Below are 16,845 nucleotides of genomic sequence, written 5' to 3'. Positions count from 1 at the left end.
ACTCTTCACTTCACCTTTTCATACATCCTCAAGAATTTTCACCTGTTTATATACTTCAGACATTTTATACAACCATATAAAGTTCCCAAAGGTAAAATAATGGATGAGTTGAACTGGCAGAAAGGGGAAAATAATAGAAATAAGTAGAAAATAAAAAGCTAGACCTGTATTATCACTTATAATAGAATAAATATCACTCTAATTTCATCAGCTTCTGATATATTTAGATCTTTGAGCACTGAATTGGGGGTTAAAGTGAATCAGGTAAAAGCAAAAGTCAAGACTCATTGGCAAGACTAAGTGTTCTTGAATCTTGATCACATAAACAGTATCATGATTGCTTTGTCTAGTGAGTATAGCCCACAAAGCCACCGATAAATGTAGTGACCTGTAAAAGCCCCAACAGAGCTAAAACATCATTGAAGGTATTCCTCTGTGTAGAGAGAGACTGTTATCTCTAAGTTGTTATATTAAGAATGTCTCCTACTCATACCTAAAAAAGCAAGTGCCTCAATATAGCTAAGTAAGCATAATTTGGCTGCAGCCAAAGTGGCAGATCTTTCTTCCCCTGACCTGAAATATGTCAAAAATATTAGGATTACAGTAAATTAAGTTCTCTTTGGGGTCAAGCAGATGGGCTCCAGCCATGAGCAAGCCCCAATAGGCGCATGGCCACAGTGATCGGACATCATGGTCCCAAAGCTGGCTGCTGCCATGGTCCTGAATGGATCATGGCAAGGAGTGGCTTTGTGCCACTCCTTTTCTTGCTGGCTTTAAGCAGCCTTGGGTGGCATTGGTGCAACTTTGATGTGGGGGCATGCGTCATATGTACACCATACTACCAAAACATCTAGAAGCCAGCACTTTTTTGCCCTCTGTTTTGGGCCTTTATCAGAAAGAAAGTTCATGAATGTAAAAAGAAATACATACCTTAACTTGAGTTATAGGGCTGGTCCCTCTCTTTTCATTTTTCATCCCAGTAGGTGAGAGTGTCCCTGTCGTGCTTGGCGGCTGAGGGGTGGAGGGCATCTTGGCTCCAGGTGAAACCTGCATGCTGGCCAACTGAGCAGCATAGAGTTGCTGCAAAACAAGAGGAATGTGTGCCTTTAGGAATTCTTGAAGCAGATACTCTTAAATAGCAGGTCTGGGCCGTGGGGCTGTGGCAGGCACTTAGGCCAATTTAATTGAGGATTAAAGCTGAATTGTACCTGATTAAGAAAAGTGATGCATTGTCTAGATATTTTATCACACCTAATACAGGATCAAAACAGGTATGTCAAACTTAATTGTTAAAGAGATCTTGCAGAACTTTTGAAACTCACCAAAAGAGAAAAGATGGTAGCATGAGCTTTCATAGACCTACATCTACTTCCTCAAGTTTATGAAAACTCATATTACTAGCTTCTTTCTTTCAGTTAGTCTCAAAAGATGCTACAAGATCTCTTTGCACACTGATTTTCCATATTGCTTTATCTTTGAATTCCAATTGTTAAAGAGCACATATGATTTGCCATTAAATATCTTATAATTAGCTTGCAAGTACCTGTCACATGTCAGAGAATATTATAGTAAATTGCTTTGGCTTGTTTTGTTTAATGCCACTGAGATGAAGCAGTTAAGCAATTTTATTTCTACCTGTTAAGTACAGTGAACCCTTGGTATCCACATGGTTTTGATTCCAGGACCCCCATGGATACCAAAATCCATGGATGCTCAAGTCCCATTATATACAATGGAGTAGTAAATTGTTGTCTCTTATATAAAATAGCAAAAACAGAGGTTTGCTTTTTGGAAACTGTTTTATTTTTGGAATATTTTCAAGCCAGGGATGGTTGAATCCATGGATGCAGAACCTGTGCATATGGAGGACCAAGTATACTAACAATTTAAATACTTATTATATTTTAGTGCCAACATGAAATGAAGTGCAAATTTTTTTGTTGTTTTCCAACTTATGGCAACCCAAAGGTGAATCTATCACAAGGTTTCCTTGGCAAAATTTGTTTAGAGGGGGTTTGTCTTTGCCGTTCTCTGAAACAGAGAGAGTGTGACTTGCCCAAGGTCCCCCAATGGGTTTCCATGGCCCAAGAAGGATTTGAGCCCTGTTCTCCAGAGTCATGGGGCCAAAACACACTGCAGAAATAATCCAGTTTGACACTGCTTTAACTGCTCTGGCTCAGCACTAGGGAATTCTAGGAACTGTAGTTTCTTGTGCTACCAGAGCTCTCTGATAGAGAAGGCTAAACGTCTCACAAAACTACAGTTCCCAGAATTCACTAGTTTTGAGCCAGGACAGTTAAAGTGGTGTCAAACTGGATTATTTCTACAGTGTGTTTTGGCCAATAGTCCAACACTGAAATCAATATATCTCTGTTCAAAAACAGAAATATAAGTACAACTTTAAACATGATTATGGAGTTTGCATGCAACTTCCTGAACTTTTCAGAAGTTGAACAGAACCTGTCAGAAGATGTGCAATTAAGTCATATATTTCTAAAGCATTATCAAGTATTTCCTGAATAAAGTAAATATGTTTAATTTGGTCTAGCAGCCAGCCTTAAAACCTCACCTTGAATTAGCAGAAGCAATAATTCTGCCATTATAAATAGGGAAGATCCCATTCCCCGCTCTCACAAAGAAGCCTGTATAAATTTGACTTATTAGGGTTTAAGTTTTTTATATATTTATTTTAAAAGGGGGGTTGTATATAATTTCCAACATTACTATCATTCAGATGGACAAATAAAAAAATTACAGTAATCAAAAGCAGACCTTTCAGCACATGTAATTAAATGAAAGCTTAATAAAGAAAATTTTGCAAGAGCCAGATGTGCTTATGTCATAATTGTTGCTTTCTTTGGAACAATTTTTCTAATATAACAAGCCTCCAAAGAAATGAAACTTACACAATACTGTATATGCTCAATGACTCAGTGGCTAGACAAATGTATGCATATGAGGTCAAAGTCAGTATTCTGGGTGCTGGCTAGTCTTTCCAGTAAGTCTATATAGCTCCAACCTCTGCAGTAGGAAATGCACCTTCAGTTAGCTTTGGTATTAAGGCTTGTCCCGTACAACACTTTAGGAACCTGACTGACCATTCTCTTCACTGTCCACTTGACTGAAGTGTCATCAATTCTCTATAGAGGCAGGACACAAGCTCTACAAACTGCAGCAATTAAAGGTCGAGAGTGAAAGCTCTGGCTTTACTCCTCTCCTTAAATGCTAGTTTTCCGGCTCTCCTTTTCCACCGAGTAAATACTACTGGAATTTAGGGACTTTTTAACACCCTTGGGCTGTAGCAGTAACATAAACTAACATGATATTCTTATAATCATTTTTGGTTAGGTCCATAAGTGATATCACTATGCAACTTTGAAACAAAAAGTGTTGCAAAAGTCCTTGGATATATACATCTCCCATGCAAGTTAAATTTGACCGTCACTACAGAGTGAAGGAACATAATTGTACAAAGAGAAAATAGATATTTGAGGTTTTGTTAGGCAGCATATATTCACCAATTTTTCCTGCTGCCTTTCTTAAGGCGAGTTGCAAGAAAGGTCCAACATTATAAGCCCTGAATCTTTTATTATCAAAATGACATCTGTTAAGCTAATAACTGGAAATTTGGCATCCCTAATCTACTTGATAAGGTTCACATGTTAGTGAAAACTTCTGATGTACAATATTCAGGCATTTAAAGAAAGACAATCCTTAACTGATCTTCATTGTTTTGATAGTTAGATCCAGTATTATTAAGGTTTTTCTGACCCATTAAAACATGTTTCAGAAACTCGCAGCAAAATTATCTCATTCACCTATAGCTCATTCTGAAGGTAGACAGATGCTAATATTCCAGTATTTTCAGTGGGATTTTACTATGCCACAGAAATCTAGTGGATTCTGTATCCAATGCCTATTCTTTAGTTGTGGAATATAACCTTACTGTCTCAAACTAGGGGTGCAACTCTTCATTTATTATGTTCCTACATGCAAGAACGAATAATTGTGTGTGTGTGTGTGTGTGTGTGTGTGTGTGTGTATATATATATTGCAAAATTTTCAAGTACTGTTTTTACTTCAGGAGTTCATTTGGGAAAAAATATTTGCTTAGAAAAAATTGATTTTTCTACACTGAAAGTATGTTTTGTGGGTTGAAAAACGTGTTTCTACATTATCTCCCACAGCAGTATTTTTGCATAGGAGACAGAGTATTTTGCACAAAACACAGAGATTCTTGCACAAGATATTGCTTTTTTGTAATGTTAACATTTGTGTAAAAATAGCACTTACGTGTAGAAAACACCCCCCCCCAAAAAAAATTATGTTTTCTTTGGGGGAAAATATGCGGTTCTTTTGTGTACAGTACATAAAACATAGTTTGTGGAGATAGAAAATGTGCTTTGTGATCAAACATTTGTTGCTTGTTTGTCTTGCACATTGTATTTTGCTCAAACTGCACTAATTCCTGATGAATAAAATTCCTATTTGTGTAGAAAACAAGTTGACTGCCCACAAATTCATTTTTGATCCACAACAAATTTTCCAGAATTAAGTCCAAAAGTGATGCAGCTGTTCTCCTTTCCTTGGCAAGATGGCTCAAGTGTCAAGAATGCACATATTAGTCAGTAATGTTAGAGTAATAACAATCAATTGAAATCAGAAATCACAAATTCTCGTGAGCATTTTTTAATACTTTTGTTAATTTTTATGTTCCATTTTGAAAGCGAGGTCTGTTTTTGATAAGTAGATAAAATGTTTTAGAAATTATATATAACAAGATTGCACATGTTATATAAAAGTTCAGTCACAATTAGTAACTTTTCTAGAGAACATTTGTTGCTGTTAAGTGCCCTTGAGTCAACCAAAATGGTGAAGGGTCTGGAAACTATGCCCTCTGAGGAGAGACTTAGGGAGCTGGGTATGTTTAGCCTGGAGAAGAGACAGTTAATAGGTGATATGATAGCCCTGTTTATCTGAAGGTGTGTCATATTGAGGATGGAGCATACAATAGATTCAAACTGCAGAAAAAGAGATTCCAGCTCAACATTAGGAAGAACTTTCTGATAGTAAGAGCTATTGAGTCCAGCCATCTGCAGTCTTCCTATCTTTCTACTTACCCTCTACCTTTCCTAGTATTATTGTATATTCCAATGAGTCACGATTTCTCACGATGTGTCTACAGTATGACAGCCTCAATTTGATCATCTTGGCTTTTAGGGGTATTTTAGGTTTTATATGTTTAAGCATCTATTTGTTGTCTTTTTGCTTGTTCATGGTATTCTCAATATGCTTCTCTATGCACCACATCTCAAAATTAGGTGATTTTCTTTTAATCTGCCTTTTCCACTGTTCAGCTCTCACCTCCATACATAGTGATGGGGAATACCATGGCTTAGATGATTCTAACTTTAGTGCTCAATTGTATATGTTTGCTCTTTATGATCTTGTCAAGTTCTTTCACTGCAGTTCTGATCAATGTTTGATCCAAGGTATGAGAATTCTTCAACTATTTTGGTTTCTTTATTGTCTAGGTTAAATTTATGCAGGTTTTCCATGGACATTATACTCCTACCCAAATATACTCCTTTCCAAACATACTCCTATCCAAATCCCATTAAATATATGAAGAATTATTTCTGAGCACATTAAGAGTCACTCCATGAGTGATTATTTGATTTTTTAAAAGAAATGTAACAGAATTTATTATAAGGCCAAACATTTCTCAGGAGACATTTCAATTTAAGCATAGTTGAGTTTCAAACCTCCTGGCTTTATAGAGCCAACATGAGATAATTTTCACTTTAGACTAATGCCAAAAAGAATTTTAAATAAATAAATAAATAAAGTTTATATTACTATTTTGAATGACATCTACAGACACTGTTTGCAAAAGGATTATATACCTGTCTCAGTTTGAGTGGTGTTGGATCCAAATGCACCTGCATTAAAGGCCAATTTTGGGATTTGTGTGAGTGGTGGTGTTCTTCTAGCTGAATGCTTAGACATACAAACCACTCATCTTCAGGGTATTTCCTGGGTAATTTCCTAGTATTTTAAGATGTCCTTATGGTGGTTAGGTCTGATGGTTGGTAGATTTCCATCATTTAACTTTGAATGAGGTTGTTTAAATTAGGCTAGCTCTGGGGAACAACCTCAAGTAATCTGACTTAAAATCCATGCTATTTTCAATTCATAGAAGAAATTAGGCAAAAAATACACATTTGATTGAACTAACTAACTGCATACAAGTCACAAAATTCAGTTTTGTACAATAATTAAATAATATGAAATAATTATGTAATGTGCAAATATGTAATAAAAGAAGTAAAAATGTACTCGTGCCCATTCTCTAGTTTATACAATACTTTCATTTAATCTACTTGTTTAAGCTGTTATAGTGTCTGAACTGATATACCCGAGGCAGTTTTTCTAACTCCCCCTTTCTGTCCAGTCATGAATAAGAGTGCCTGCTGTTAAATCTAAACAGCAAAGGGGACATCAAAGTGGTCTTTTCATAGCTTAAACATCTTTCAGAAGTGTTTTTCTCCTTTCCTTTGTAATGTCTTGCATTTTCCAGGGTTAAGTCACTATTTGGGCAGGGTCATGGAACTGACTCCAAGTCCTTATGCTTCATCTGTCTTCACCAGATTTTAACTGGACATTTATTAATAAACATGGTAAATGACAAGTATGAATAAAGAAAAAGTATATATTTTTGCAGTGTGCAGTCACCTGAGGTGGGAGTGATATTTTTGGCACATAAAACAATATAAAGCAAATCTAATTTTTAAAGGCTCAGACAAACAACAGTATAAATCCTTCAATGCATACACTTGATGTACTGGCCCTGACCAAGTTCACACTGTGGATAAAAGAGATGTTAACACACAACTAGTCATGTACACATATCACTCAAGGCATGTATTCAGATGCCGAAATGAATGTGCATCCCATTCAAAACAACACATTATGTATGAAGATTTACAGTTTGGATAAATGTTCACTGGCTTCATTCTCTTCTTGGCCCTTAAAAAAGGCTACTGAATGCCACACATGTGCCTAAGATGTTCCATGTAGCATATGGAGGCACTTGAGTGAATGATGGAGACAGATTGAGTTATGAAGCCACTCTTTAGCGGCTACAGACTGGAAAGAAGCTGGCCTTTTTTCATAACTCTTTTTTCCCTCACTCAAAGCATCTTAGAGCCTAAAAGCACAGTCTACCACCAGTTATGTGCCATTCATTTCTACTGACTGCCAGAGGAGAGTTGAGAAGATATTGGCAGGATATTAACAGTGTTTAACTTTGCTTGGTTCAGACCTGGGAGGGAAGGTGGCAATTTTCACCCTTAATCTCCCTCAGGGCCCAGATTGCTACATTGTTTTCTATGATTTCTGGGCTATGTGGCCCATGTTAGCAGAGTTTCTTTTCTGGCCGTTTCGACAGCATCTGTGGCTGGCTGGCGAAACGTCCGAAAGAAACTCTGCTTAGAACATGCCCACATTAGCCCGAAAAAACAAAAACCCACAAAAAAGTATGGATGCCAGTAAAAGCCTTCGACGTTACATTGCTACATTTTTAGTAAAAAATCACCCCAAAATATTATCACTTTCATTTTCATATTCTTGAATTTCCTAATTTCTGCTGCCTTTTTTTTTAAAAAGTGGTGTGGATTGTCATGCATGTGGGAGATTTCAGACAGCAACCTTCTAAGTTCACTAAAATGGATTTGTTGATGCAACTTGCAAAGTCTCTCCAGAGGATCTATGTATTTACTTAGGCTTGATACAGACTGGCGCAAAGCACCGTGCTGGACCAATTTTAGGGCTCGCTAGGACTGGGCGTCCATATGCGCCCAGCCCTACTAGCAGCGCCCATGCGCCATCTTGCCATGGCCACACTCACACAGGGCACACAATGATGATGTGCAGGCATCTGCGCACCCAAACAGCACTTGTCAGAAGCGGCAGCATCAACACACACAAGCACCATTATGTCATTCCTAAAAAGAAGCATCAGTGCCATGCGATGCAGTTGGCACAGCACCAACGAGGGGCAAAAACATGCGCCATGAAGCCACCCATTTCCTCCTTGCCTCATAATTGTGGTGTCAGGGCTCATGGTCTGCTCTGCTGTTCATCCACCTTCTAGCTAGAACAAACAGACTAGATTAAATGTTCCTTATCCTGTGTCCCTAAGTAGGTGAGAAGGAATAATCCTATCATTTCACTTGAACTAGAGGGGAGCCCTCTAAACTAAGATTTCTGTCTTTAATTCCAAACATGAAAATATGTTGTATTTTTGTGCCTTGATGACAAACTGTGAGCAACTGTGGTTGCTACATAATGCATAATGCTCAATTACATCACCTGGAACTATCCCCAAGTCTCAGTTTCGGCCTAGAAGCCTCAGATCTGAATGATCCTGAACTGGGAAACATCAGGTGGGAATAAGACATCATCCCCCCTCTCATCTTTCTCCCCACACTGGGAGATAGTTGGAGGCATGAAACACAATCAGCTGTTGCTGTCAAGGAGTCCCTGTAAGCATTGGATGAAACTGTTTCCTGCCTCCCCTTGCTCCCTCCCTCATTGAGAGAAGAACCTGAACAAGTGAAATAATGTTCAGAATACCTATATTCCTGATATACTAAAGAGCATTGTGGCTCCTTAAAAGTCTAAGGCCAGAATTCAAATGGGCCAAAGGATTTTATAGACTAGCTTTTATTAAATAAAAATATCAAGTGTTGCATGGCAAATGTCTTTTCAAATCAAAGAGAATTTCAAAAACAGTATCTGATACATCAAATATTCCTTGTCTCTTGAGATGGGCCCATTTATCATATCCATAAGAGTGCCCATAACATCTCAAGGAAAAAAAATGTAGATGCTATGACCACCTTCCTCTTCATGCCATTTTACCATTTAATCTGATTAAGAAGCCCGTGAAAGTCAATGTGATACTGTATATTTTGGTTGGTCCATAAAGGAATCACTACAAGATGGATCCAGTACTTTTGAGGTCCTAAGAATTTCAAGTGGAAGGAGCCTTACAGGAGTCTTACAGGAACCTTACAGGAAATGTAAGGAAGCCAGGCAACTCATCAGCAACCTCATCATGTGATAAACCCAGAGGCAACTCCAAAACTACTATGCTCCAGATTTTGGAGTCTGCCAAGTAACCAGATGTTCTTGCTGGAAAAATATCTTTCACTGCTCAGCATCTGGGTCCCTTCAAGGAGGAACAGTGTAAATTGCATTCACAATTATGTATATGTATTAAAGCATGGCATACTTTTGAAAGTTCATAACTGAATCAAATTATAGTGTTTCAAAATGAATTTGATATTAGAAAAAATTGAAGTAACAGGTTTTAGACTGAATATTTAAGTGCACATTTTCTTCATTTAACAAGTCATTTGCACAGATGTTACCTGTTACAAATGTGTATAAGTGCCAGTGTTTCTATGTTTAAAATCATATTGCAACAAAACCACAACCAAAATTTTATGTCGCAGTGGGAATTTCTTGGTTAAATATAAATATTATGTTAATAAATTGAAAAGTTAATATAGCTTTTAAAGAATACTAATGTTATGGGCCAAACCCCCATCCTCATTAACACTCGCCCTACTCAATTAATCTCTGAAATGTAATATGCAGGTCATTTACACATACTCAACTTTAACGTGGCCCCAACATTAATGAGTGCCATGTTAAAAATGGAATTTGAACAATGATGCCTATGAACTGTAAGAATAAGAGGCAATTAGTTAAAATGTCTTAAAACTATAGTAATTAGCACTTACTAATTACTAAACATTTCAATATTTTCATGGGTTGGTTTACACAATAGTTCTCTCTTCTTCTGTCTTTTAACATGTGCGTGTACATACACATATGCACACAGAGCAATTTAGATCAGTAGGAAACATCCTAGCACTGCCAACAGGTGTTTTTCTTCAATGCAGTTGTGTGTGTATGTGATTTTGTTGCAATATGTACCTTCAAGCTGCCGTTTAATTTAGGGTGATCACATGCATTTTACAGGATTTTGGGGCGGGTTTTGGGCTATGTGGCCATGTTCTAGAAGAGTTTATTAATGATGTTTCACCAGCATCTGTGGCTGGCATCTTCAGAGAATACTTGCCTGGAAAGGAGTTGGGTATATAAATGCCGTGTGACCTGGGAAGGCAGGAGTGATTTGCATGTGGATTGTTCTGTTGCTAATGTCAGGCCTCAGGGTGGGAGGGTCTGCAAAAGAGGATTAGTGTCTGCTTGATTAGTGCTCATTGTCTGCTGGGAAGCCCCTGACCCTGGGAGATTTCTCATTTGCATTTGTTGAGTCTTCCTCTTGCTATTTTTTCACGACTAGTATGAGCACTAATCAAGCAGACACTAGTCCTCTTTTGCATACCCTCCCACCCTGAGGCCTGCCATTAGCAACAGAACAATCCACATGCAAATCACTCCTGCCTTCCCAGGTCACACAGTATATACATACCCAACTCCTTTCCAGGCAAGCATTCTCTGAAGATGCCAGCCACAGATGCTGGTGAAACGCCAGGAAGAAACTTTTCTAGAACATGGCCACATAGCCCGAAAAACCCACAAAAAATTATGGAGGCTGGCCATGAAAGCCTTGGACTTCACTTTACAAGATTTTCTTACAATCTGGATTAGAAGACCCTACATTTTACATTCACAATTTCTCTCTCTGTCTCACACACACACACACACACACACACACACACACACACACAATGCTATGATTAGTAATTGCATGAATATTGCTACATCTGTTTTGTCCCAGAGTTTAGTATGCAAATGTCTATGAATGTTTATATACTGCACTTATCACCTTAATTAGTAGATTTCTCACTGCCAATTTCTCATATATTTTTTCTTTTAAAAATATTTTTTTATTTCCCATTTTGGGAAAGGTCTTAAACTCTGCTGCCCAGTTTATGACCTGCTGTACTACCACAGACAGCCGAAAAGACAAACAAATGAGTAATTGAACAGATCAAGCCTGAACTCTCTCTGAAAGCCAAGATGACTAAACTGAGGCTAGCATACTTTGGCCACATCATGAGAAGACATGACTCATTAGAAAAGACAATAATGCTAGGCAAGGTGGAGGGTAATAGAAAGGAAGACTGCATGCTAGATGGATGGGCTCAATCAGGGAGGTCAGGGGGGTATGAATTTATGGGACCTAAGCAGAGCAGAAGAAGACAGGGGTTTTTTGAGATGTCTCATCCACAGGGTCAGCAGGAGTTGGGGTTAACTTGAGGGCAGTTAACAACAGAAGTACTATCAAAAATGGAGAAATAAAATAAGTTTGGATCATGATATAATTGTAAAGGGGGGGGAAAACCTCCTATGCCACTGAATTACAGTGGTCTGAAGGAAGATTCAGTTGAGACAGCAGCACAGCCATCACAGCTGGTCACACATCGTTGTCTAGCCTTGAAATAGGATCTGCAGGTTCTGCAATATACTATAAAGTCCTTGCCCAGGGCTGGTTTATGATATCATTGTGCTTATTATTATTTCAGCAACAACAACAACAAACCAGTATTTGAACTGAAGAATAATCCATGGCCAAATATGCTACATGCTGTTGTCTCCATTGCTAACATATTAAGCTAGAGTCATTTGACAAAATATGTTTATTATCCTTAAGTATAGATTTTTAATGTATTTTTGTCTCGTTCCTTTGAATGAATTACGCCTTTTCTAATATCGGTTGTTCACCAAAGGTTCAAATCAACACTTCTTTCTGACATTTCTCATACATTGGACTATAATTTACAGCTCAGTCAGAAGAGTCATGAAATGAGTGTCTATTTTACTTTGGCAAACTAATTCTAGCTAATCAAACCTTTCTAGCAAAACAACTCAGCATGAAACTCTGTGAGGAAAATATGTGGAGAACAAAGCTTTTTGTCAAACAACACTTCTCAAGATGTAAACACATATGTCTCTTATAGAAAATTTTATCGCTTCCACATTAATTGGCACACAGAAGGACTATTCTTGTCGCAGACCAGGCACAAGTCGGGAACCATCATCACTGGAAACAGGAGCATGATTAGGTTCCCACACAGATATAAATAGACTTTTCCTTTTTCTTTTGAAAGTGTAATGCACTGTTTTTATTTCTTAAGAACAGACTGGCAATTGTAGTTGGGGAAAAGTCCGGAACAACTGTCCTAAATCATCTTGGAAGCCAGACATTTATTTCTTCATTTGTGGCTTCTGTTGTTGTTTTTATCCAGTAACACCTATTATGCTGTCTAGTTGTCCTCTTCTGGAAAGCCTGAGTTAATTCACAGCTGTGAAGATGAACAAAACGTTACTAGGCTTCATGCACACTAAGGTCTCTGCTCAGCAATCTGCAGGACAGATGTTAAAAGGATCTGTAAAATAAGTCAGTGACAAAGATCCTGACCTCTGCTGGGGAAATTTTTTTATTATTCCGGCAATAGGGTGTAAAATCATTAACAATTAGAGGATCCTTATCAGTGCTTTATGGATTCTGATTTCTTGCCTCAGCTTTCAAAAAAAAAATAAAATAGACCCTCTGTTTTTGCTACATGAAGCAGGTAATGAATATGGATCCAAAATATTACTATCCATAGATAATTTAACATGAATGCAGACAAAGTGACAAAACAGTTTCCCTTTCTTATCATCAGAATAGCTGTACCATCATGGCATAGTCTTAAGCTGTTGTCATATTAATTTTAGTTTTACATGCTTGTAGTATTTTTTTAAAGAGTTATTACTATATTCTTCCAAGTTTAACAGAATTTAGGATGTATGGGTTTTTTGGTGAGAAAAAAATAGTTTATCTAAAGTAGTGTACAGGTTAGTAAAATAATCACCAGCCATCACTAACAAAAGCTGGTGGATGTGATTACTTAAATTGCTTTATTTTTTCTTTATCTTTGTTGTTGTTGTGTGCCATCAACATATGGTGACCTAAGGCAAACCTATCATAGGGTTGTTTTTTTGCAAGAGGGGATTTGATTTTGCCCTCCTCCAAGGCTGAGAGAATGTGACTTGCCCAAGGTCACCCTGTGGGTTTCCATGGCTGTGAGAGGATTCAAACCTGGAAAGCTTGAGTTAATTCACAGCTTTAAAGATGAACAAGAAGTTACTAGGCTTCATGCACAATAAGGTCTCTGCCTCCAGAGTTATAGTCTAATGCTCAAGCCACTACACCATGCTGGCTCTCTCTTAAGGAATATTGATTACAATGGCAGGCATAGTAGTTCAGGTTCATCATCCTCTTCTAGTTTGTGTATTTTTGCTCATTTAACTTTTGCCATCTCAACTACATTCTGATGTTGATTAGCCACATGTGTTCTGGTATTCAGATTTCTCCCCATATCCACATGTATATAGTCAAGCACATTTTATAATGTCTATGGGTGCAACTACACTGTAAAAATAATGCAGTTTGAGACTACTTTAACTGCCATGGCTCCATCCTAAATGCATCTTGGGATTTGTAGTTTTGTGAGGCACCAGCAAATCTATAAATCCCAGGATTCCACAGGATGGGGCTACACACCATTAAAGTGGTATCAAACTGCATTGTTTCTATAGTGTAGATGCACTCTGTCTCTAAAAATATACATTTCATCACATATCTTCTCTTAAAATGTATATTTTATCTGAACTTTTGTAATTATTTCAAGAAGGAATTCTTCAACTTTAGGGGAAGTGAAACCTCTGCTATGTTTTGATCTATGGTTTAATCTGGGACAGTTGGATCAAATCAGTTTGCATCAAAATTAGCAAAGAGCACATTTCCTTTAGGCATAATCTCTCTTTCATCATACAGTTTTAATAGTTTTTGTTAGATGAGTCTGATTCATGCCACACAGGCCTCCTCATATTGTTTTCTGAATGTCATAGAACAGAAGGATAATGGGCAGTTTGGGGAGGATCAGGATAGTTTCTGAACGGTGTGGGGTTTTATTCCTTTAAATATATTTCAAATATTGTTTCTGAAAGTTTTAAAGCTGACTGTTTACTTTTGACCTGCCAGAAGAGATATAATAACTGCAAATGGTGATGGAATTTAAAACAGTATTAAAGGTTTATTTCTTCCAGCAGACCTACCCAGTCAGTTCGAAATTATGACATTATAATTTGTATACTCTAAAGAATATGCACTTAGTGGTATATTTTAACAGCTTTATAGCATTTTAACTGTTTGTTTAATGTGTTTTTAATTGTGTTTTGTATTTTAACATGCTAGAGCCTGGAGGACAGGTGGGAAAGTGATGATGATGATGATGATGATGATGATGATGATGATGATTTTAAAGTGTATTATATTTTCTGGAACACTCAGAATCATGCTAACCATATGTGAATTTGTTAGGATTTTGGAGTAAAGGACATGAACTGAACAGCTTTGGTCTCCAGTAGCAGTTTGCAAAGTTCACACACAAGATTTCAGATTGCTGGGATATGCTCAGTCATATCTTCTTATGAGGTCTCTCCATAGGGATCCCACTTCTCTATGTGAGAACACATATTTGCAGTCAAGGGTATGAAAAAGTGGCCTTCCAGATTGTGTTAGACTGAAATTCCCATCAGCCTTAGCCAGCATAGTCAAAGGTGAGACAATATGATAGTTGTAATGCCAGCCATATTAAGAGAGCTACAAATTCTCCATACTGTTTTTAAGTACAACAGCAGATGATAAGAGGATTACAGAGATTTTCAGAAACCAGATTGTACTATGAGAAATTGTGGTGATCATGAGAGCAACAAAGTGGGGAGAAAAGATCTGGTTTCCCGATCTTTTTTTTTTAATGCCAATGAGCTTCATGACATGAAAAAGTACAGAATCTACCATTGTCATACAAAGCCCTCAATCAGAAGATTACTGTTATTAAAAATGACAATTATTTTATTTGGCTTCCCTATTAATTTCAGCTGAGGGGCAGTCTATACATGGAACTATTTCCTGAACTAAAACTAATGTGTCACCTGTGCGTGTGTCATCACCCCTGATCCTACAACCATTATAGAAGAGGCAACAGCATATTTTCTTTTTCAGTTTACACACACAAGGTGCTCTTCCAGAGAGGGCTTGACACTGATTTTTCATAACTGCAGCTTCAATTGAGTAAATTGAGGGGTGTTGTGCTCCATGAGAACAGACAAATTACATAGAACAGATTCAATTATGTTGTTTAAATATAACTTCCTTGAATTACCTGTTCACAACCAGTTTACCATAAAATGGAAAGCAAAGCCACAAAAGTACACTTGGATAAACCACAAATAGCTGCCAGCCGCTGTGGCAATCAAAAGAATTTGGCACTTGGCTCTGTATGCATTGCATTCACTTCTCCTCTGAAATAAAGCAATTGTTTTATTAGTGTTATTCATTTTCCGAAAATTTGTAAGCATAATGTAATCCATCGCTCACTAAAGCCATAGGCACATTGCATCAGAACTGACAAAAAAAATTTGATGCTGTACAATACAGCAAATTATTTAAATTAATCTGAGATATGTGTGAGCACATAAAAAGATTAGTTTGTAAAGTTATATACATTGTAGCATAGCAATCTAAAGTGGCCAAAGAACAGAACCCATGATGGGGTTATGCAAATAAAAATGGATGGAGCCAAGCACATATGAATCAGATTCACTTGCAAGGGCTTTCATTGACACAGATGAGGAAAGGAGCAAGAAACAAACCATGCTCCTCACGTCATATATTGGGGATCACTACGGACAGGTAGTAGGTTTAATTCTGAAACCCTCAGTCTGCATAAAGCACAAAGAAGAAGATGGCAGTTTCAAGAGTCTGGAAGCATACAGCTTCACCTTCAACATGTTTTTCATAATAATGGTAAGCAATTTGCTATTGCTTAATAAGTTAAAACATTCCTGTACAGAGAGCAGAATACACTAACTGTGTTACTGCTATTTAGGAAAGGCTCTTTTGGATCAACTGATGATGAACAGAGGTGTCAGAGAAGACATAGAGTAAACACCTGATTACCAGGAAATAACAACACTTGAAAGTAACAAGATACAAATAACTTGGCACTTCAAAATAATTATTTTTTGCACTATTGACAGTATAACTCAGGGATGTAAACTGGCACCAAATGGGCTCAGTAACGTTGTTGTTGTTGTTGTTGTTGTTGTTGTTGTTGTTGTGTTTTTAACTTCCCAGCCTTGTTCATCCTTTCCTTCAGCCCAATTACGTCCATTCAGGAAAATGGATAGGCAAAAATCATCTCCAAACAGCAAATCAGGAGGGGCAATAGTGTATCCTAAAATGTCCTGTCACCCCAGCCCCAAAAGAAAAGAAATCACTCTGAAAAAATCAGAAATGACAACTAGAAGCAACTTCCTGTTTTGACCAAGAATCAGCCCCAAATGATGTGCGCCGGTTACTCCTCCCTCCCCGCCCTTTTCCCAGCCATAAGTCGTCATCATGGGACTAGAGGATGCCCCATATGTATATCCAAACAATTGAAACAGCACAAAGACAGGCAAAGTAGAGAAAAATAATAGTCTAGAGCACATGAGTTTTTTGCAGAGAAGCATATATGAGAATGCAGGAAATAAGAAGAATCTGTGTATTTGTGGACAGAGCACTGGCAGTATAACTAGTGCTAGAATCAGCAAAAGACAGAGCCCTACTTCAAGGCACTTACAATGTGAGTTTGGAGAGAAGAACACAGAAACAGAGAGAATGGGAGAGACAATAAAGAGGTGTATATGAATAAAATGTGGGCAGAAATTGTCAATCTGGGTAAACTGAGGGGCTCAACAGATGGCTCCAAAAGA

General features: G+C 37.6%; 1 protein-coding gene across 10 annotated transcripts in view; it reads right to left on the bottom strand.

Annotated features, from left to right (window-relative positions):
* Nucleotides 1–16,845, bottom strand: part of SOX6 (SRY-box transcription factor 6) — a 581,763-nt gene that overhangs the window by 100,704 nt on the left and 464,214 nt on the right. For all 10 annotated transcript variants that reach the window (XM_042446808.1, XM_042446810.1, XM_042446807.1 and 7 more), the window contains one exon: nucleotides 931–1,080. In XM_042446808.1, the coding sequence (XP_042302742.1) occupies nucleotides 931–1,080 (150 nt within the window). The remainder of the gene's footprint in view (nucleotides 1–930; nucleotides 1,081–16,845) is intronic.

Source organism: Sceloporus undulatus, chromosome 1 (genome assembly GCF_019175285.1).
Source record: "Sceloporus undulatus isolate JIND9_A2432 ecotype Alabama chromosome 1, SceUnd_v1.1, whole genome shotgun sequence".
NCBI lineage: Eukaryota > Metazoa > Chordata > Lepidosauria > Squamata > Phrynosomatidae > Sceloporus > Sceloporus undulatus.
This window is presented reverse-complemented; position numbering and strand designations above follow the sequence as displayed.